Here is a 22,931-nt window from a genome sequence, read left to right on the forward strand (position 1 = left end):
TGTTAGATTTTGTCATATACCTGTACTGTATGCTGCAGTTTTTGGACAACATCTTGTTGCACTTGCACTTGTTGCTTGTGTTGTCACACATGTATGTTGTTAACATACTTGGACGTTCATACAGGACATATACCATAGTTGTTTTGAACTTTGTCGGTTTCATGTTTTTCTGCAATAAAGTTATGGGGTTTTTTTCGATAAGATTATTTTATCCGTCTACATTTGTGAGATCCGCTGCTGTTCCGGATGATTCCCGAAACATTACACTTGAAGTTTGCCATAAACCACCCAGGAGACGCACCAAATACAGCAGGTGCTCTGGTTAGATGAAGCCAAAATTGAACTTTTGGGGCAAAATGCACAACGTTATGTTTGGCGCAAAAGTAACATGGCACATCTGCTTGAACGCACCACCCTCACTGTTAAACATGGTGGGAGCAGCATCGTGGTCTGGAGCTGCTTTTGTTTAACAGAAACAGGGAAGATAGTTCCAGTAGATGGGGAGATGGATAGAGACAAATACAGGCCAATTTTGGAAGAAAATTTGAGACTGGGATGGAGGTTTACCTTACTACAAGACAGTGATCCAAAATAAAGCAAAAATCTTCAGTGGAATGGTTCAAAACTATCCATGTGTTGGAATGGGCAAGTCAAAGTCTGGACCTGAATCCAATTGAGAATCTGTGGAAATATGCTGGCTGTCGCTCCACAAAAATCCTAATAATGATCCTCTTTCATCACTCCCCATTAACAGTCAAGTTGACCTGACCTCTAATTAGACCTTGATGGAAGGATGGGAAAGCCTTTTAACAGTAGTGTTGATGCCCTCGAGACATACAGTATATACTTTACAATCTGAGCTTCATGTACATAATTACATTGTGGAAGGTTTGATGGGTTACAGAACAGTATCTTGCATGTAGTTGGACAACTATCATGAGGATTAAAACCGAGCCAAAATGGGATGTGAGTTACACAAGGAAAATGAAGGCACCCCTCATGGGCCTTTTTCAAATCTGATGACTTGACCGGCTGCCGTCTGGTTGGGCCGTATGCTTGACTTGAATCTTTGTTCGTAAAGGACATCAGTCTGAGTGGTATTTGTTCACAACAACATAAAGGCACAGTGTATTCTTTGAATCTCATAAACCGCACAACATTCAGTCTGGGTGGTTGGTTGTCAAGGGTATTAAAGTCAGATGAAATGACAAAAGCTCTCCTTAAAGATTTTATGAGCCGACTCGCATGGCTGTCGGTCAACATTTGTAGCGTACGACTTCATCGTGCTAATTGACGGCACAAAACCGCACGTGACAAGAAATGCATAGGCTGTAGACAACGATGTATTCCGACTCTGGATTTTCTCATCCATTCCAAAAATAAGAGAAAATTAGTGAGACTTCTCTCTAACCTATCAAAAAGTCAGACATTTATTGACATTTTAGCTCAGGTTTCAATTTCAAGCGCGTCTACACTAAACAAACGTGACAAGACTATGAGATGATAATCCATGACACTGTATCGATTTAAGGTACGTTATGTGGCACAAACCAAAAAAAAGATGACTGAGCGTGATTGTGCAGCTGTTTAGCCATCCCTCGAATGACCCTAAGAGTCATCCACTGTCAAAGAAACAGTTCAGTCGAGTGCACAATCCTGCAAAGAAATGAAATTCTTCAACCCGACACTGAAAAATGTAAATGTTCATGTCATTTTCTGTAAATGTTCAAACTAATTGTGCGTCAAAAGCACAACATTGGGCCCCAAAGTCCATTCATGATTTAAATTTAAATGTAAAAATGTTTTTCTACTTTCACCGCTGTTGTCATTCTCCTCTTCACCTCTCCTCCGCTGGACAGCCACCGCTGTTCTGCAGGCCCACGACGCTCTCCAAATGCTTCGCTCTTCCGGGAGGCAACTGATCATACATGTCAAAACCCAACTGGGAGTCCTGTTTGGGCATGCGGAACAGCAACAGGTGCTTCTTTAACACCTGCATTTTGAGACAAAGATGAGAGAACTTTTAAGGACAAAACAAGCATTTTAAAGGTGCAATGTTTAAAAAAAAAAAGGAAAAAAAAGGGAAGTCAAACTTTGACAGCCATTAGAACACCAAACGTTTCAGTAATTCCATTTTAGAGGTCCTATTCTGCTATAATAACCCAAAACCAGAATATAGTCTATCCAGATCATGTAAATTTATCAAGACAGTGAGAGTTGCTAGGAAAATAAGAAAGAAATGAAAATATTCCTCAAAGGAATATATCATTGAGTACATCGTGGAGAAAAACCAATGAGAGAGTTGCTCGCGATCAAAAAATACCTCGCAGGGTGGGCTGCAATGTGAGTGAGGGAGTTTGAAAAACGTGATTAAACCTAGAAGAAAAAAAAAAAGTACCTCTTCCGACATGTGGTAGATTATCCTCAGCATGCTGTGTCGTGCTGCTTCGAGCTCCTGGAAAGGATAAAGGGAAATCAGATCAAAAGGCTCCAGTGCTGATGCACTGCATGCAGCAAGTGTTTTCACAATCTCTCTTTCGGTACGCATGAATGATGGTCTCACAACCAGAAACTGTAATCTACAAGAAAAGTGGAACGTGAAATACCCCTGGAACCTCATCATCAAAATGAAAAACAGAAACTGTCATGACAGCTGGGGTCATATATCGTATTTTGGTAAAAACAGGTGCCGTTTGCTGGCTAATTCATATTTCACAAATGCAATATTAATCAGAATGCCGTCTTTAGAGTCGTGCGGGGTGCATCGAACATATTCTCGTAAAGAAAATTTGGGGGTTGACTTCCCCTTGAAGATATGACTTTCACTTGTTGAGTGACCACGCTCGTATCTAAAAACACTCGGATTTCAAATCATCATTCCCCATTAAAATGGAATAAATCCAATCCACCTTGTTTGCCCCAGCAACAGCGTCCCCCAAACTATTTTTTCCTCAAAGTGTTTCAAATAAAAAAATAAAATAAAATAAGAAATAAATCTTGGTTCAAAGTTTAAACACTGTCGATACGAAGCAATTTCCTTCACGTGAAATAAACGTACCTGCGCTGCAGCATCCTGAGAGAAGACAAAAGTGTTGACATGAGCCAGAGCCACCACATACAGGAAGGGACACCAGGAAGGCTTCAGGCTACCGGTGACAAGGGAGCGGAAATAGAGGCGTACCAGAGGAAGGGAATCTTCAGGGGGGGAGGTGAACCGCTCCACGGGGATGGCAAGCTTCCATTAAAGAGGTACGAGAATGTCAATTCAGAGGTAGTCAACAATCAACAAAAGTCTGCAAAAATGTCTAAAAATGGCCGGTCACCTGTTCCAGAGTGACACCCAATGACCTCAGAATGCCCACATGTTCCCCAAACACAGCCAACCTCAAGGTGGCGCTGTACTTCCTCTGCAAGGGCAACAGAATCCAGCAGCCGAAGAGGCGGTCCCCAAATGACACGGCCTCGTACTGAGCCAAGAGGGCGCAGTACAAATCCTGGAAGGAGGCCAGACCTGGAGGGGGAATGTTGAGGTCTAAACATTCCAGTCTTGATGGCCTGCATGCAGGAAAAGAGTGAGAGAACGAGATCATTGTCAATGAACAGTGAGTCACAAACACATAGGAAACATACAAATGCTATACTAAATATTAAATAATAACGCGTATATAATCAGGGGTGTACATAAGATTCATGCAGATTGAAGATTGTCATGTGCGCACCAGATTCGATTGGCTCAGTGCGCATTTGCGTTCAAAGCATATTGCAGCCCCGCGTCTGTGATTGTAGCTGAGTGCCCACAGTCAAAGTTGTATAATATTATCGTTGTGAGGCTTTCATTTTGAAGTTGGCATCGCGTGCATAGCATCATATGAAAAACTGTTATCGTGGCCGCACTGGCTGGCTTTACTTTGCTGGCGCACACGGATGCCGTGTGCGAGACTCGAGCAGTGGTTGAGGGAGCCGAACACGGGAATACCGTTGACGGGACAGTCAACTCACTCTTGTTGCACTGAGGCTTTCACTGTCCATCAAAATACGTGAAATCGGTATGTGGTGCAAAAAAGATCGGGCATCGGTCAGAATGCTGCCCTGAACTGTACTAGATCCGCTGGCGGTCTCACATGTAACAGCCGTTAGTGGCCAATGAATTTTTTGAAGCTACCATGTAGAAAACATTGAAACGATTGTGAAGGGCCACACCAACGTGCTAGCTCAATTGTGTTAAACATGAATTTAAACTTGCCTTTTTTTGTTTTGTTTTGTTTTTTTGAGAGTGCATTCTTGATCATGAATTCCTGCTGTGCAGCGCAAACTCTGTCATTAGATGCCATTCAAAACATCCCTGTATCATGTAATAAGGTTTATTTAAGTTCAATTGTTTGATTCAAACCTGGATAGTAACCGGAACAGAGCCCAGGTCAGTTTTTGAACCGGTTTCTCCAGGAACAAATCACTGGAACACAGGAACACACAGGACAGCCGGGCCAGTTTTGAAACCGGAAGGATTACCTAAACAATATGAAATTCGGATTTTTAACAATACGGTCTCCTGAAAAAGAGGAAGAGATAGCAGAGGTCTACGTACCTTAAGGGCTTCCTCCCGCCAGACTTCCAGCACCAGCAACCACTGCAGACATTGAGTGACTGCCAGCAGAACCCCCTGGGGGAGCTCCTCAACAGAGAGTCCTCCGCCATCAGACGCCCCAGTTTTCTCATACAGGCTGACAAGTGGAAGGAATGGCCAGTCTGATGGCAGCGTGGGCCCGGACAGTTCTGGGAGGAGGTGGGATTTGATCCAGGGGTTGCGGCCAAAGAGAGCATCCTGGGAGAGCAGCACAGATGACTCCAGGTGGGCCAGATGAGTGAGGAAGCAGCCACGAATGGAGGCCAGGTTGGTGCAGGCTTCCCTCAGGAGAGCTCCCACAATTTGGAGCGAAGGAGAGTTGTGATGGCTCGTTTCATCGTGGAGATGCAGTTCCCCGAGCTCGATAACCTCTGGGCCGCCACTGTGGCTCTCCCTGAAAAGAAAAAAAAAAAAAAAGGATTAGCAGGAAGCTGTAATTGAGATCATAATATTAGAGCATAATCATTCAAGTACATCCTTTTTAAAAGCAATTACCTTTTAATTCTCACGCAGATTGAACAGTGGCATTGAAGGATAAATAAAATATCTTTGATAAAACAGATTTAAAAAGACACAAACTTGCATTCTTTTCACAAAAAGTGCACATCAATATTAACACATGACAGATAACAACATATACTATCTATAGTGCCAGAGTACAATGAGATGTCTTATCTCCCCTTCGGAAAGTCCTCTTTCAGCTATGTCTGAAAAGGCTGGAGTGATTGCCAAATCTAAATGTATTTAAATGTTCAAATGCTCGTTTCTCAACAATGGCTGTGTATCTTTTGTTATAAAGCTGCTAAAGATAGTAATGGTATCGGTGACCAGGAGTCATTTTACGCTGTTACATTTATATTTGCATTGTTGGTCAAAGGCATCCTTCATTGCAAGTTGTTGAAAGTCACGATATCATGACATATGAAAACAAACACGCGAATAAATTCCAATTACCAAGTCCAAAATGACTGCATCCATTTTACTTGTCGAACGATAAATTGATAGAGCGATTATCGTGACAGCCCTAATCACTATTATAGACAATCCCATTCGATGATTGTGCTGAAGATTTGGGGATCTTCAACAAGTAGTGCTAATAAGTATAGATATTTTTAATGCTGAATAGATTGTTTAATTTTATGGAAAATTCTACCACCATTCACAATCACATCCATCTGAAAGGTCATAAAATGAGTCATGAGAGAGGAATTACGAAAACACTCAAGACTCACTAATTTGGTTTTGTTTTGTATGCTTGCCATTATTTTTGCTGAAAAGTTGGATCATTAAAATGTTTTGATCATAAAACCATGTGAGAGGTTTAAAGAAACCTATTAGCTCGTGATGTAAACAAGTGAAATCTGCTTGTTTTAAGGAAGGGACAAAAGATGAGGAACGGCTAGTTTAAAGTTTACCAGTGTGTCATATTTTCAAAACATCATACTGTCCATTGTGTCAAAGTCAGTGAAATAACAACCTAAATAAACGCCTATTGATGATTTTCCACCAGTGTGGAGCAGCACTCGAATAAAGAGCAGGGTTCATCTTCTCAAATGCGTAATGTGCTGCTTTGATGAAATTTTGAAGGCATAACTTAATTTGTAAAATGACATTATATTTCTGGGCGCATTTTGCACGCAGTACCTTAACTCATTCAGTACCAGCCAATTCTGGACCAAGTCTGTAAAGACGTTTAAAAACGTCTTTGGGAGTGAATGAGTTAAGTAAGTAATGACAAACTGAGCATTGTGTGCCTTCCTTCACAGCTCTTTCGACTGTTGGTGCACAAAACTGACAGCAGCAAAGGCAAAAGGTTTGGAAACTTACGATATGAAGTCCTTGCTAAAGACAATGGTGGCCAGCAGGTCATGAGCAAGGTGCTCGCTCCCAGGCAATAACCATGGGAGAAGAATAAGCGCCACCTGGTGGAAGAGCGGTGCATGCTTTTCCACTTGTGGCACAATGGAAACCTGAGATGTGAACAAAGTTGAATGATGACATAACAGATTTTAATATCATGTCTGGTGATTTTTCAGACAGAATGAGAACTTCATCAACCAAACATTCATCATAATAAATGTGTTTTCTTTTCCTAGTTTCCCATTCAAAATAACTTTCAACCTACCGATCTGTATGCCAAGCGCAGCAGCAGGTAGATGAGGTGGTGCTCGTGACGGTGGAGCCAGGACCAAGCATGAGACAGGGTGGGTGTAGCCTGACTGACAACTCGCAGGTAACCAATGACAGGATCTGACACAAGGATGCTCGTAAACTAGAAGACATGCATGCACATTTGCTCAACAATGAGTTAAAGGTTGACTTTTCAAATGTGTTGAATTTTGCAATTTTTATGAGCCAAACGAGCAGAAGACTGTCCGAGACTAAGGACCCACAGTACTGCAAGAGTAGAAAGCGGCGAACTGTTTAAAAAAAAAAGTCTCAATGCGCAATACAGTATCCTCAACGAGTTGCTAAACTAGCATGTCAATCACACATTTCATACAACCAGAATGGCTCACCTTGCAGCTGAGACCTTTGTGCATGCCCGTGATCGTGTCTAAAAGGAGCGCGAGGCTTGTGAGGAGAGGGAAGGGAGAGGAGTGAGCCATCAAGCCTGGACGGTCCCTCCATCCTGGGCAAGCCAAACCAGGGAGGCTGGGAGAGGGGTCCGGATCCACATGACCAGATAGGACATTGCATACTACTGAGGAGGACCTGGTTCCAAAAATAAAGACAATTGGTCTTTTAAGAAAATTCCTGGGAGAACTGTAATTCTAAGGACATTACGAGTCTCACAACGAATCAAACATACTTCAGGTTCTTGAGCAGGTCTTGCACAACACTGTGGGACATCAGAGGAAGAAGAACCTCATTAGTCAGCTGCTCCAGTTCGTGAAGGGTTTCCACTGGCTTGAAAGAGTTCTGAGGGAAAGACACAAACAGCGCTGTTTTATCTGAACGCAACAGCAGTTTATGGCTGAAGGGCTGGATGATTGCAGGTGAATTTTAGTATGCGCCTCAGTCTGACATTCTGTGAGGTTACAAGCGAACAGGTAAGAGACAATGGATAGAATAACGAGAAGATGAGAAGAACCTGTCTGGGGAGCTTATGGTAGAATGCCTCAAAGTAGATCAGGTAAGCTGGTATCAGTGCCAGACTGTTGTCTCTCTGTTGTGGATTATCAAGACCCATCACAAAACTCTTCAAATGGCCCACAAGTGTTGCCGGCAACCCTGTGACATGCCCCCATGACACCGGAGGAGGAGGAGGACATTCATTTCCTGAAGAACTTAAAAATAGAACAGAAAGTCCAAAAGGGATCTTTTAAAAATGGATCGAGCACTAAATGAAAAGCCATGGTTGGTGACCAAGGCGTGCAAGTGAGCAACTCGATCACTAGCTGAGAGTTACGAATGCTCAGAGTCAAAATTTATAGCCGTCACTTTATGACCCAAAAAATTGTAAGTGACACCACTTTCCGAAAACAATGACACCTGAATTTTTTTACTATTCAGTCTTTTGCTCACAGAATAAAGGAAAAATATACGTTTGAATGTGAGCCCGTGTAATTGTTTTAAAACTGCAGCGATGTTACCGTTTTGTTTTTTTTGTTCGGTGTGACCATGTGTGCCAACATTTTTTTTGCCACTTCTTACATAAGACGATATTTTAACCTAGGTGTTGTGTCATGGCCATTCGTTATTAAAGTTAACAGAAAGTGCGAATTTGTTTTTATGTTTATGAACAATGGTTAAGAGACTGTTACCTTTACATCACTCTCTATATTGTATTGTATAATAGTCACCAAAGCGTGCACCAAGGGGCATCCCTTGCTTTTAGGCACCGCTTCTGGTGGTCAACAGGGATGAAATAGAACATATCAAGGTGCAAAGTTAGATTATTCTGATGTCTTCCCCTATAGTGGTCTCAGTCTGCATTTAATTTCAGGATTGTTATGAATATTCTGTGGCATATTAACCAGCACCTCTTTTTTTTTTTTTTTTTACCTGACCATGCCAGCTTGCAGTTCCTGGTGGCAACCAGCAGTATGTGTAACCTGAGTGAGCAGAGTGAGCAGAGCCAAAACCTTCTCAAGTTGCAGATGCAACAGAGGGTCAGCGGGGTCCAGCGCGGTACGAACAGACTGCAACGCCGTCAGTAAGGCTGGATACAAATCTCTGTGGAACAGCACCAATCGCAGCAAAGCACAGTTAGTCGTTACAGACTGATGAGATGAGGTTTGGGCATGCTAAATTCGGCAGTACAAATCTTTGCAATGTAGCGTACATGTACAGGTCGCAGGCCTGACCATAGCCAGCTGCCACAGCCCACATCCTATAAGCTTCTGTGGTGATTCTGAGGGCCTTGCGAGACTCCAACAAGAGGTCACTGGGCTCAGCACTAAGCAGACGAAACAGACGCTCCCTCACACCCGCAGAGTTCAACTGTAGAAGAAACAACAAGTACTGAAGTATACGAAGCATAAACAATGTGAGCTTCCAAGCAACACTTACCAGTCTGGCACATGCATGTCTGCCAGAAGTAGCCAAAACCCTTAATAGCTTCATGGCGCAAACAAGAGGGAATCCATAAACAGACTGGGGGAAGGAAAAAGATGGCACTGTCCAGGAAGTGGGAAGGAACTCCGACATCACCGTCTCAATCATGCGAGGACAGTCCAACACCTAAGCGAACAACAAGTCCACAATAAGATTTGATAAGAGGGAAAAAAAGGCTATTTATGAAGTGATATCGGGTGGCTACCTGAGCGGCAGACGATGAAGAGTGTCTGGCAATACGGGTCAGGATCTCAAGTATATCCTGAACAACCCGGGGGCAGGGTCGGACAACCTCGAGGATGTAACGTAATCTGGGGAGAAGTTTCATTCTCAGGAGACCCTGAAACAAACATTTTTCATTCATTTGATTCTTCAGTTTGCATGCATTTTGACTCATCATTACACTGCACACAAAAGCTCAAATGATAAAGACAGCTTTGTTGTGTCCTTGGGGAGTTTGGAACAAAAATAAAATGGCATCTCTCCAGCAAGCCTTTGGTACACTTAATTGCAAAAGCCACTGCCACTGAATGCAATATTAAATCACCTTGACAACATCCTGCCCAGCCACGTCATGATCAGTCTTCTTCTCCTCCCTCTCCTTGGCAGTCTCTTTTAAACTTTCATCCAGCCCTTCATCGTCTTCCTCCTCTTCCCCCCGAGATGGCAGCAGGGGGAAGGTGGCCAGCCCACGAAACCAGTGGAAAGTGAGGTCCAAACACTCCTTTGGGCCAAGAAGGAAATCTTTATGTAAATGTTTGTTAAGCAAAGTAGGTGTTCAGTTTGGAGTGCCGTTGCCTTACTTCGTCTTCTACGCACACCATAAGTGCTCTGAGTGCATGCACGGCAGCGCCCAGCACTCCTTCCACGCCATCATCCAGGGCAAAGCGAAGCAGGAAGAGCAGGCCGGCGTCGAGCAGAGTGGCCAACACACTGCCTTGCAGGGCTGAATGGTAGTCTCCAGCGCGGGCCTGTGAGCCGTGGAAATACGCCAGTACTGGGCATACCGTTGGCATGTCGGAGATTGTGTGCATGTTTGTGTACCTTTAAGAGGATATTGCGGAGGGTGCTGAGTGCCAAACTCCTCTGTTGGATGAGTTGACTGCGAGAGAGAAGGAAAAGCTCTTGTAGGGAGTAACCTGCACGCTGGCGGGGGGAAATGAAAACTGCAGTGAACAGCAAAAAAACAAAAACTGATTTTGATGTGTTCATAACATTAAATCCAAATGCAAAGTGTAAGAGCCGTATCAATAATGCTCACTTAAGCACTGCGGGTACTTTGCCTCCTTCCCACATTCAAAACGATGAATGATGAATAAAGCAAAGACGAGGGCTGTCAAAAGTTAAAGTGGTCATTTTGGAGATTATTTAAAATTATTTTCAGCATTGACTTTTTTCTATTTAACTCCGTTAACACAGTTTTATTTACTTCCTGTGGCGGCCGACAACCTATATGCTCACGTGGGCAGCCAAGCTTCGAGGAGTCACCGGCGCCAATACGGACAAACACGGACTATAGCTAGTTTTACTTGCTTGATGGGTTTTGGAGAAATCAATAGCAATTTGCGCACTTGGCAAAGCCATATTCAAATACCTTAGTTGCACGGTATGTTTTTGGTGTAACATCGCAGAATAAAATGTCTTCCTCAAAATGAATATCTAATGTGATAGATACTAAATCAAAGAAGGATGTATTGCTTAGATACCTCAGGTTCATCTCCGTGGTGATGCAGGCCCAGGTGAGTGGGCAAATCTTCCGTGGCAGGGATAAGAGTTCCGTTAAAATCAAAACGGGCCTGCATGGCCTAAACAACATAAAAATACACAATGTGTTTTCTCAGGTTCTTCTCATGGTGTTCAACTTGAGTTAACGCCAATTCTTATACAGTAGTTGGTCATCTAACCTTTTTGGTTCGAGTTTTTCTGGGTGGAGGAATGTCCCCCATCCACTCCAGCTTCTCGGGCTCCAGTTGATCCATGTGCACCCATTCCTTCTGAGGCTTAACTGGCAGATCTAGTCACACAAAAGCATCAGAGACTTTATTTATCGCGAATTTGTCATCGCTCTTTTCACCATTGAGGATGTACAGTAGTTATTCAATAAAAAGGCAGGTTGAGATTGCTCATTATCGTGAGCCTAATGGTAACCGACTTAATGGCTGTGAATATTGTTCTGGGAAAACTGAATTGTTCAATTGAAATCCAGCGCAAGAACCTCTTCGCTTGAGCCACGAGCAACACTTTCATCAGGACTAAGTGTCACCGCAAAGCAGTCAGGAGAGTGACTTTGCGGCTCATCAAACAAAGTCAAGCCACTGCTTCGCGTTATGCATGGGATTCGGCCAGGCAGCAGACTCATCCCACTTACAATATATCAATCAAGCTTGGATGCTTGCTCAGATAAGGAGCAGAGAAGTAAAATGACTGAGAGAGATAAATGAGGAAAAACAAACAATATCGAAATGAATTTGAAGAGTTAGGAAAAGGCTGAAAGTGCAATTCATCTTACGGCCAGCAGAGGACGACTCTACCAAAAACATGCCTCATTGAACCTCATTCCATCACAAGACAACCTGGTTAAATAAGGGCAACAACAAGAGGTACATCATATTATTATTAGATGACATAAAGTCATTAGATATAAATTAAGACCTCCCCAAAATTATACGCATTATTATTCACATCATTTTCTTTAGTGCCTGTCCTCACGAGGGTGGCTTAGCGGTTGAGCCAAGATTATATTATTCATCGATACATATTCATAAAAATACATATTTTGCATTCCCAACGTTGCTTACAACATTAGTATATACTTATTGCTGGGGCTGATTTGCTGAGTGTCCATCATTTTCTTTCATTCTGCGTCACAACATAATCAACCAGTAACATGACAGTGGCTACGTTCACATCTTTGAGAGAATTTACGGGGCGGACAATGTCAGGATAAAAAACTAGAGCAAGTTGGCAGGTATATAATTGAATGTATGTTCTTGACAGAGTCCAGTGTCTAATCTGGAGCTCCAAGAATTCAGACTAATTCATGGATTTCTAGAGCTCAGCAATGTTTACAAAGTCGAGTGCAATATGAATATAACTTTGGAGTGCATTGTTCTTTTGGATCTCCACCAGCCAAAAACAACAGAGAAGGTAAAAGGCAATAAGAAGGTTTGTTTTTAAAAAACATCATACCAATCATGGCAGATAGAGGCGACAGTTCCTCTTCTTCCTCCTCTTCCTCTTCCATCTCCACGTCTTTGGGTTTTGGAGAGGGCGCAGCCACACTGGTGGAGTCTGAACTGAGATGAACACTTTCCTCGCTGCTTTTGCCCTCTGGGCGTTCGTGTGAGGAGGAAGGAGCCGGGCCGCTTGCAGCTCTGCGGGATCGGACAAACTCCACCAGACTTGGATCTGGCATGCAGAAATAATTGTTTGGAACAAGTGGACCAACATAATGGAAAAACAAAGGCCTTTGTGCACTGGTTTCATTAAAGATCATGTCACGGCATACTAACGACGGATGCAAAAGCCTACCAAGCTCCGATAAGAGCCTCGCCTGTTCCTCTTCTATCTCAGACTGGGACATTGCCAGGATCTTCTCCTGGTTCTCCCTGTGGATCCTCCTGGTCTCCTCTGAGCGATTGGAACACCCAAGTCCTTCACCAGACACCAGTCTTGAACTTGACAATGAACATGGCCCTGCTGGTGAAAGGACACTTTGATCCTCTCCAATTTCATCTATAACTGCTTCAGACAACAAAGTGTATGCAGAAAAGTGGTGAAGATTGGACGACTGTCTGTGTCCTATGTGTTGTGTTGTGTTGTGTTATTTTTGTTATTTTGACTTCAAAATGGCACCGCGAGAGTGACTGCCTTTCCAGCAGCTCCTATATTTTGTTGTTCTACTTCTTCCTTTCATAACTTTGCTGCTGTGAATTGGGAATTTCTCCATTGCGAGACTAATAAAGGCTTTCTTATTCTTATTCTTAAGGAAGCCTATCATGCATGAGCTGTTGTAAGGATTTCAAAGTATACTGTATTTTGTCATATAGTAGCTCAGGACTTTGATTCACTCAACTGCGCTAACAGGCAATCGTGGGGCACATATAAACAACGGCCATTGACACTCGCATTCAGATCTATGGCTAATTTAGAGCCTACAGTGAATCTAACACACTTTGGAGTTGTGGGAGGAAGCGTGAGTACTGGGGGGGGGGGGCATGCAGGCATGGGGAGAACACTACAGACAGCAGTAAAGAAAACTACTTACTATCTCCAGTGTGATAAGTCATATCAGTCTGCTCCGGTGGTTTGTGTTTCGGTGTATCTCGAGATGTCAAGTCTAATGGGACTTTTCCCTCTTTTAGTCTCTGAGCCGCTATCTGTTGAGCAAAGATGCTCTTCTTCCCACCCACGGCCGACAGAGGCACCTGCTTGACAAGACGAGAAGTGTGCATCAAATAGGGGTCAGACATATTTTGACTCAATTACTTCTGTATATATATCTATCAGGAAGATGCTGTTTTAATTAATCTAAATAATTCTACTGAAAGAGAGAAAATAGAATTCTGAATCCGTTTGGCAACAGCAGCACAAAAAACTATAAAGTAAAGTAGACACTTTCCGTAAAGGTTTCATTAATTGCCCCGGAGGGATCAATGTCCATTTTCTTTATCTGAATCTTCAAATGTTAAGTGTTTATTTGTACAATTAATGCATCAGTTTTCGATAGCATTTGTCCTCATTGAGGTCTGGAGGTCGTCAGCTAATTGCAGACATGCTAACCACAAGGCAAGTGTGCTTATTTAAAAAAAATTTTTAACTCGCTCTTTGATCTAGGTTACTATTTTTTATGGAGGGGCAAGGGGTAAAGTATTTGAATGGAGCTCTGTTGGAGAATGGTCTTTAATGTTAAAAAAGGATATGTTTCAACTTCGGTTATTATTTTTGTCTATTTTTACCTGAGTGGCGTTCGCTGAGCGATGCAATGCTTTGGGAAACGCAATGCCTGTAAATTCCGGCAGTGATATCGGAATGGAGCTGGTATCTCGTTCCTTCAACAAAAAAAAGTAATAGTCACACAGTGTCCTCCATGAGACCAGACAATAAAAAAACTTTTTTAAATAGCAGTTTTAGGAAACTCAACTACATTAGACAGTTTGAATTACTTGACATCAATTTTCTGCGGGCTTTGTCTTGAATGGATTTTGTTTAAAGATAAGAAAACCTTTATTTGTCTCACAATGGAGAAATTCGCAATTTACAGCAGCTAAATTTTGAAAGGAAGAATGTAGCAAAACAAAAAGTATTTGCATGCACAAAAATAAATTTAAAAATGAGCTGTACACATTACAGAATGAAATATAAAATAGACGCATATAGCATATACTGTAAATAAAGCAATGAAACGTTCATAATTCAAGTAATAAAGTCACACTTCAGTGAAAATGATGGTTTCAGGGCACTTACAACAATCTTGGACAGAACCGCACTGATGTGGGTGTCATGCATGTCCAGCCTCTCCCCTGCATCCTCGTCCTCAAAGGTGACGCGGCTGTGTTTGAAGCGGGACTTCTTAGGAGGCGCTGGCGTCAGGGATGGAAGCTGGTCCGGAAGATCTGAAAAGAAAGTATTCCATATCTATGACAGAGCAGTGACTTAACTGTGGAATGAATATGCCTTAATAAAATATCTCGCAAGTGTTATAAAGCACCATATAAATAAAGATGTATTGAATCTTATTGTATATTTCCTCAGTTAGAGGTCATTAGATGCAGCGTCCAGGGTGTATTATCCACTTGAACAATTGAATGACTCCCCTCAATTAGATGTGACCGTATTCTCGGTCAGAAAAAAAAAGAGTGGTAACTGTATTCTAAGTCTCAGATAACAGATGCTCTTATTTGCCCATGGACATTCAAGTTACCTGCTATGTTGGTGACAAAAACAGGAGAACAAACCAAAGCACTTTCACACTCCACAGATGAATTAAGGGGTGGAGTCCACGTTTAGTTTTAAACTCCAATTTCACATGACATATCCATATTGCACTAGTTTATAAAAATTGTTTTTGTTGTTTATGCCGTTTACAATTTCAACCATCTAACCTTCTATGGTGACCACATCCCTCTGATTTTCTGGATCGTGACTCTGAAGATCCTCCTCGGGGCCTCCTCCTATCTCACCCCGCCTCTTGTCGGGTCGGCGGAGCACGGTGGCAGCAGCCGGAGCTCCAGATTTGATGAACTCCTCCTGCTCTCTCAGGAGGTCCGCCTCCGAGCCGCCTGGCTTGGGACGTTGCAACATCCTTCTGGAGAAGAATAGAATTAAGAATCAATCTATGACTTTCCTTTATTCATATGGCACTTTTCATGCAACAACATAAAATGTTTTGCAAAACAGGGAATCAAAAATATAAAGGATACACAGTATGTGCATGACACCTGAAACCCAAATGATTTTTACAATAATGCTAGTTAGGCGTCCTGAGATAGATAAATGATTTGAATAAGATAATCATGTAAAAAAATAAATAAAAGGTGTGAAATAAGAGATGCCGATAGAGCAGATAAAAACCTATGTAAAATCAAACTGGATGCACCTAAAAGTAAGGACAAAGGATAAATAAATATTAGGTTTAAGGTAGAGTCAGTTCAAAGTTCGAGTAAAAATGTGGGTCTTTCAGCCGCCATTTAAAAATACCAAAGAAGAAAGTAGAAGACTGGCCATTTTTTTCATCCATCCATTTCCTATACCACTTATCCCGCTTAAGGTTTCAGTTCAACTGAACATTTTCCCATCTTCGCTGACTTTGGACAATATGTGTGGCACACCCTGGACTGGGCACCATCCAGGTACAATACAATACAATACATCCTGATTTATATAGCACTTTCACAACAGCTGCAGCTGTAACAAAGCACTTTAGAAAACAGTTAACATAAAGTAAATAATAAATACAACACATAACATAAAAACACGTGAGAATCGTTCAATCTTAACCACTTTTCCCTCATACGCTTTGTTGTTTGAAGCAGTTCTAGATGAAAGAGGAGAGGTTCAAAGTGTCCTTTCACCAGTGGATCACAGACATCATGCTCAAAATGTGTGCACGCCGGCTACAAGCTAAGTTTCAAAGTAAACAAGAAGCTGTAGCGTCCATTGACGTAAAAAAAGAAATTGGTTCATTTACAGAATGTACAGAGCACATTCAACTCATATTCACATTCACATGCAGCCCTATGGACAATTTAGACTTAGATATTTTGAACTGATTTGGATTTAGACTTAGATATTTTGAACTGATGTGGATGTATCCATTTGGACATCCTTAGTTCATCAATCTGACATTTTGGTTGAAGTCAACAGATCACACATATTTAATCGACACCAGAAGACTTGCGTGGGGGGGGGGGGGGCTCTGTTGAATGGAGCCCTTTCAAAATGACAGTGACGCCCCTGTAAAGACGTCAGAACCAGTGTTACTCCTGCTTCTTCTATTCTGTGAGTTGTATCGTGTAAAATAATGCGATTGACTGAACAAGCTACGATTCCAAAGTAATTAGCACACCAATCGTACGACGACAACGTCGCTAAATAAAGTTGTTTTGTTAACACGTGTGGCGAGGTTTACATCAGAATCATACAAAGTGAACTGAACGGTTCATTTTACTTTTTCTAACATAACAGTTTCGTGATATTTATCAAAAATAACTCGCCACACTGTAACACTATAACGCCGTTACAATAGAGACTTTTTTAAATGAGTTGAAGGCAGCGAACTAACCTTTAGATGAGCGAAGACAGACTAGCAAAAACACGGATGCTCATAGCAGTGACGCAGTGACACACTTTCAAAATAAATGCATTTTTCACAGATCGGAAGTGGCTTTTTATGACTGACTTGACACGTCTTATGTGTCGTTGTTTGGAGTAGACCAATAATCATGCAATTTCTGCTTGAACGTTTTGAAAATTATTATTTTTTTAATTTTGCCTTTCTCGGTCTGTTTAAACTAGGCGTTACGGGAAAGCGTAGCGATAGCTAATTTCAAAATAAAAGCTTTAAAATAATAAATGCGTGATCATATGGGACAAGGTTTTCTTGAGCTACCAAAAGATTTGCACCTTCGACTCGTTCACATCACACACCTCGAAGACACGTTTTGTCATGACCTCGTCCTTTTGTGAAGACGTGGAATCGGTGCGATTGAGGACGTCGGGTTAAATCGGGAAGCAATCCAGCAGCCCCGCTACCTCCAGTGACTTTTCCGCTGACTGCATGATGGTCAACCTTTGCTGTCTCTGCTGCGGTGAAATCCCTCAACCCCGCCCCCCTCGATCGGGACCACCGCGGGATCCCCGCCTCACAGTGCAGCTGCAGCCCACCAGTACCACCACTAACAGCAAAGTGGGTACGAAGGGGAAGCGAGGGGAGAGGGATCCTACTGCACATGGCGACAAAGCGGACTGATCGTGCACTTGCCGCCTGACATGCAAGAAGTGCAGGATGCTCTCCTCCGACCTGGACTCAACGGAAGACACCGAGGCCAGCGCTCTCAATGATGCCGAGGAAGAGGAGCAGGAGACAGATTCCCCAGCTGAGAGTAATGTGGATGAGGTCGGTGGTATGCACTCACAGATTCGCCTGCACCATCTCATGAGTTCCAAAGCCAAAATACCGGATCACAAATGCTGCCTTTGCAATCACAGTAATGTTCGATGCTGATTTACACTCAGTACTCAATGTTGTAGTTTGCAGTGGCGTGCATCTGCGTCCCACGAGCTTTTTCCAATATTTTGGTGATCGTATTAAACCAAAATATGAAGGAACTGCAACTAACTATAATTAGCACATCAAATCAGAGCATTGCTACATCTACTAAGGTCCATCCATCCATTTTCCGAACCGCTTGATCCTCACTAAGGTCGAAAGTGTGAAATTAGATGTGTATTGTTATCTGAAAGACAAGTATGATTATAAACAAATCCTCAAATGACATCATCTTCGCTCCACAGCGGGAGTCACTGCACAAATAAATCTTCCGGTCAACATCTTCACCATCGTCAGTCATGTATAATTTATGACAATAAACAAAAATAAATTATGCTCCAAAAATTCATTGTGTCCTGAAGAGAGATGAAGGCAATGGAGTATGCGTGTTCTTATTTTTGTACAATACAACTGACAAGTCTTTTAATCATTACGTTCATCCGCATACACCAAGTTATTATTTATTTCCCATTAGATTTGATTCTGTTTAATATTTGCATCATTCTCTGGTCTTCATTCTTGCCTCAAAGTGTTCAATCATGGCAACTATTATTGATTGATTTTTTTTTTTTAGTTCCTGTACAGTTCCCGAGACAAATTCCTCATTGAATGCACACAGCAAATCATATTCAGATTCCAATTCTTGTAAACAGTCAGCCATGGCAAGATTGTACAGTACTTAACTGTCATTATTGAACATCTCTAAGTGCAGTTTTCCAATAAAATGAAGTGTGTCTTGAGAAATGATTCAAAATCAATCTCTGAGTGAATACAAGACATGAAGTGATTTAATCACACGAACAACAACAAAAAACATTTTTTCTCAGGTGTAATGGTTCAGTTCCCACTCAGTGGTGAAGTTAACGCGAGTGTGAATGGCTGGCTTTCTCTGTATGTCCCCTATGATCAGTCTTGTATTAAGGTTGTGAAAGCAACATTTGAATAGAAATATACAAATAACTTTGGTGGAAGTAAAAGTCAACTTGTTGTTTATTACTTCAGTAAAAATCTTAAAGTATCTGACATTTACTGTACTTAAGTATCACGAGTAACTTGCAGATATTTGTTCAGCACAGCCGCCTGATATATCAGAGGCCGTGGGTTCAAATCTGGGCTCCGGTTTCCCTGTGTGGAGTTTGCGCATGTCCTCCCCAGGTTGACTCCAGTTTCTTCCCACATTCCAAAAACTTGCATGGAAGGTCAGTTGAAGAATCTAATTGTCTGTAAGTGTGAATGTGATGTTGAATGGTTCCTTGTCTAGATGTGCCCTATGATTGGCTAGTGACCAGTTCAGGGTGTGCCCTGCCTCTCGCCGAAGCTCAATTGACTTCGGCTCTATCACACACAGCTTTTGAAAGGTTTCGCGCTACAGAGAATGGATGGATGGATAGATAGATAAATGCACTCACTCTAAGGATTGGAAGAAGTTTCTTTTTTTTTTAAGTGAGCATTTAAAGTGTTTATCTTGTTTTTATTCATTTTAATGTCATTTTTTTAATTGACTTTACTTCTGGTTAACAGGTAACAGGCGTGTTTGCTCAAGAATAACGTTAGCTCGCACGCGTTAGCTTGGCCATGACATGAACCACATGCCTAAACAAGTTCGTGATAACAAAAAGCACATTGACATTCTCATTTGAATGCATCAGTATGAATTGATTAAAATACCCCAATATGCTTCTTCTGATTGGATGGGGGCGGGGGGTTATTTTTATTTTTTGAATGAAAATATTTCTGTCACTCTGTGGAACCATTAAATGGCTCTCCATTCAATGTATGAAAAAAAAACATTCAAGTAAATCTGCCGCTGGGTATGTAAAGACAAATTTTAAATAACTAAGTCCAGACACTGGTGAAAATTCTGCTTAAGTATGGATGCATTCAGATGCCGGACTTTTCCTGAAATACGGTTAAACAAGCATCGAAAAGGATTTGAATTTCTCCTGGCAAGGAGTCGTGAATGTAGAAGGAATCATCCTGTCCATCTCCTGGAGACCATGAATCTGCGCGAAAAGCGTTGTCAATCTATAGAGAAGTCAATTGATGGATCAGTTAAGAGTTCGCTAAAGCATTTCGTGGGAATGCACCATAAAACCGTACCACGTACAAAACGTCAAATCATTGAGTGCCTACGTGAAGACGGTCTACAGTATACTGTAACTGCATCGGCATTGATGATGTCACTGCTGCCAATGGATCTGTCCTCTGTGTGGTTCATCATGACAATTGAAACCCTGTCTTTTTTTTCTCCCCATAAATCGAGTGCGGTTGAAGCAGCGCAATGGCAATGACTTCGCCTAAGCCTGTGCAGTAATGGATGGCTTGTTGTCAGCAAAGAATCCTTTCGCTCCATTAAACACAAGATGACAAAACAAGATCGCCTGAAGAGGACTAGCAAGTGACTAACTAAGATGGGGACATTGCCTTTTCTCATTTTGGGACCTCCAAATGATCTAGCTTGTCGATACTTGATTTTTTTTGATTGGAATACATTATGCCAGAATGTATTAGTCTTTTAGCTTTTATCCTTGCTCATTGCAACAGTTTGTATTCTGTTTTTATTTACATTTCAAACAACGTCGCGGCTTCATTGGAATTGGGTTTTGTCAGCACATTGAGGTACGAGCTTGCACAAGGCACAAAGTAACCCGTGTACCAATGTTATATTAATACATTTGTGAATACATTCGGAAATGAGAACATCTTAATAAGCTATTTTGCCCTTCAGCTGCATTGAAGGCAAAGGGACACGACATGCTTTAGTTGAATTCCCCTGAGCTTTCTTGCCTTTGATTTACTTTGTGCTTAGCTGTGGGAAAGCTTCACGATTTACAGTGCGTGCTCATTCATTAGCTTTTGGGCTCGATCACTGCCATGATATCACTGCCCAGTTTTAGGAGGCTCATTGCTCTAAGTGGCCCTTTCCTCACCATGCTTCTGAACTTCTCTCCACAGCAGCGTCCAGTCAAGCAGTCTTTGGGTGCCTGTGTATGCCGTGAAACTCACTGGCGCTGCCTGCTGCTCTCCCTGCTCATGTACAGCTGCCTGGGCGCAGTCATCTGGTGCCAACTGAGTCGCGTCACCAAGATCAGCTTTAACTCGGCCCTCACCTCCACTTTCACCGCCTCCTTCGCCACGTCTCTACAGGGCGGATCCCATCCCGGAGGCCACTCCATGATCTACCACGACAGCCCTTGCTCGGATGGCTACATCTACATCCCCTTAGCCTTCCTCCTCATGCTCTACATGTTGTACATGGTGGAGTGCTGGCATTGCAGGGCTCGCAGCGAGCTCCAGTGCAAAATGGACGTGGACAGCGTGTATGAACGCGTGGAGCGCATGCGGCAGGCTCAGCCGTGTATATGGTGGAAGGCCATCAACTACCACTTTGTGCGCCGGACGCGGCAAGTCACACGCTACCGCAACGGGGACGCCTACACCACCATGCAGGTGTACAACGAGAGGGTCAACACACATGTGGCTGAGGGCGAGTTCGATTACGCCCGCTGTGGGATGAAGGATGTGTCGCGTGCCCTCACAGGGTTGGATGAACATCCGGCGACTCGCCTGCAGTTTACCAAATGTTTCAGCTTCACAGAGGCCGGCCCGGAGAACGATTACCTCAATCAGCGGGCCAGGTTCTTTTCAGAAGTCGAAGGTTTGGATGATTACATGGAGGCCAGGGAGGGGATGCAGCTGAAGAATGTGGACTTCAGGGATAACCTGATCGCCTACGTGCACCCGGATAAAATGCCCTGGTACACCTCCCAGGCGGCCTTCTGGCTGGCTGCTCTCTTCATGCTCTCCTGGCCCCTGAGAGTGCTCATCGAATATCGTACTGCATATGTGCACTACCGCATTGAGAAACTGTTTGGGATGGACTACACTTGCAGCAGTGATTCCCCTCTGGATGAAGATCGGAATGTTAGTTGTGTTATTCCCAGAGTTGACACGCTGGACAGCACGGAGTTGGAGTGGCACATCCGCTGCAATCGCCAGGTGATTCCCAGCTACTCCGAGGCCATGCTGATCAACATGAGCACGGCTGACTGCAATTCCCTGCACGACACCGAATGCACCACATCCTCCAACTGTTACCTCCTGGACAGCAGCTCAACCACTCAGAGCTACGGGGCCCTCCAAAGTCAGTCGGCGCGGGAAGGCGGGCGCGGGAGGACCAGGAGGAGGACCGTCACCAGCTCCAGCTGCTCTTCTCTCTTTTCCTGCCAGGGAGCGCGCTTCCGATCCCGCCTGTCCTCGGCCACTTCCCGCTTCTCCCTGTGTCGCATGTACGGGTCGCGTCGCACGGTGGCTCTGTGGAGAAGCCGCAGCAGCAACATGACGGACCCATGCTGCATGGACGAGCAGGAGGGCCGCTCGGATTCCAGCCAGCTGGCACTCAGCGACAGTCCGCCCAATTACAGCGATGCCAGATTCTTTCCTGTGCTAATAGTACACGGACCTGATGGTTGCGGGGGCGAGGATGGCAGAGGGGGGCAGCAGCATTGCTACATACGAAGAGGCTCATCATGTGTGGAGACATCCCTGTAAAAAAGAGACATGATTTATGTAAATACAGTACAGAACTAAAGAAACATTTTATTTCAATAAATGGGTCATTCCAAAATTTGAGGTCAATTTGAGTAAACACAATTTTTAAACATGGACCATTTGTTTTAGAATATGTTTTCAAGAAAAACGGGTGGGAAACCATCATCTAATTTGATTCATCCAGTTGAGCAATCCAAAGTATTTCAAAATATGTACTGAATAAATTCATCACCGTGAAATAAAGCAAAACATTTTTTAAGTACGAAGTTAATTTTACTATTACTTCGTACCCTAATTACATTAAACAGGATTGCAACTAAAAGGTTGTAAATCAATGCTCATGTTACGGGTGGTTTTGCTGAAAGGAACATGCTCGTGTTCGCTGCATTCCTAACTGGTCAAGAACAAATTTTGCTGAAAATATGC

General features: G+C 42.9%; 2 protein-coding genes across 5 annotated transcripts; one reads left to right on the forward strand and one right to left on the reverse strand.

The window, feature by feature from the left end:
- Positions 1-1,394: 1,394 nt before the first annotated feature.
- Positions 1,395-17,033, reverse strand: rpap1 (RNA polymerase II associated protein 1). 3 transcript variants are annotated; one of them, XM_086127499.1, is made up of 27 exons: positions 16,968-17,033; positions 15,289-15,491; positions 14,651-14,799; positions 14,143-14,235; positions 13,452-13,611; positions 12,716-12,880; positions 12,374-12,592; positions 11,089-11,198; positions 10,891-10,989; positions 10,229-10,330; positions 9,988-10,155; positions 9,732-9,908; positions 9,390-9,524; positions 9,140-9,310; positions 8,913-9,070; positions 8,633-8,803; positions 7,719-7,914; positions 7,437-7,546; positions 7,144-7,339; positions 6,750-6,896; positions 6,452-6,594; positions 4,586-5,018; positions 4,391-4,509; positions 3,324-3,555; positions 3,059-3,235; positions 2,399-2,455; positions 1,395-1,993 (listed from the first exon to the last, which is right to left on the reverse strand). In XM_086127499.1, the coding sequence occupies exons 2-27, from the start codon at positions 15,485-15,487 to the stop codon at positions 1,838-1,840; spliced, it is 4,242 nt and encodes a 1,413-aa protein (XP_085983625.1). In that variant the 5' UTR covers positions 15,488-15,491; positions 16,968-17,033; the 3' UTR covers positions 1,395-1,837. The 3 variants fall into 3 exon arrangements, with proteins under 3 accessions (XP_085983625.1, XP_085983623.1, XP_085983624.1); XM_086127497.1 differs by having other exon boundaries at positions 12,716-12,883; XM_086127498.1 differs by having other exon boundaries at positions 12,716-12,883; positions 15,289-15,488; positions 16,968-17,018.
- Positions 17,034-17,089: 56 nt separating this feature from the next.
- LOC147196165 (transmembrane protein 151B) lies at positions 17,090-22,733 on the forward strand. 2 transcript variants are annotated; one of them, XM_086127500.1, is made up of 2 exons: positions 17,090-17,801; positions 20,910-22,732. In XM_086127500.1, exons 1-2 carry the CDS (start codon positions 17,691-17,693, stop codon positions 22,503-22,505), a joined length of 1,707 nt encoding a protein of 568 aa, XP_085983626.1. In that variant the 5' UTR covers positions 17,090-17,690; the 3' UTR covers positions 22,506-22,732. The 2 variants fall into 2 exon arrangements, with proteins under 2 accessions (XP_085983626.1, XP_085983627.1); XM_086127501.1 differs by lacking the exon at positions 17,090-17,801 and adding an exon at positions 17,809-18,067 and having other exon boundaries at positions 18,109-22,733.
- The last annotated feature ends 198 nt before the right edge of the window (positions 22,734-22,931 follow it).

The sequence above is a fragment of the Hippocampus guttulatus genome, chromosome 13 (assembly GCF_054856545.1).
Source record: "Hippocampus guttulatus isolate MCC_2025c chromosome 13, RoL_Hgut_1.0, whole genome shotgun sequence".
Lineage (NCBI taxonomy): Eukaryota > Metazoa > Chordata > Actinopteri > Syngnathiformes > Syngnathidae > Hippocampus > Hippocampus guttulatus.

What these genes read in the sequence shown, in the direction of transcription:
- rpap1 (XM_086127497.1), bottom strand. Translation starts at nt 15,487, where the DNA reads ATGTTGCAACGTCCCAAGCCAGGCGGCTCGGAGGCGGACCTCCTGAGA. An exon ending in ACCACGGAGATGAACCTGAG is followed by an intron (nt 10,331 to 10,890) that starts GTATCTAAGCAA and finishes TCCCCCCGCCAG; the next exon opens with CGTGCAGGTTACTCCCTACA. An exon ending in CTTCATCGTCTGCCGCTCAG is followed by an intron (nt 9,311 to 9,389) that starts GTAGCCACCCGA and finishes TTGTTCGCTTAG; the next exon opens with GTGTTGGACTGTCCTCGCAT.
- LOC147196165 (XM_086127500.1), top strand. Translation starts at nt 17,691, where the DNA reads ATGCTCTCCTCCGACCTGGACTCAACGGAAGACACCGAGGCCAGCGCT. An exon ending in CTGAGAGTAATGTGGATGAG is followed by an intron (nt 17,802 to 20,909) that starts GTCGGTGGTATG and finishes TTCTCTCCACAG; the next exon opens with CAGCGTCCAGTCAAGCAGTC.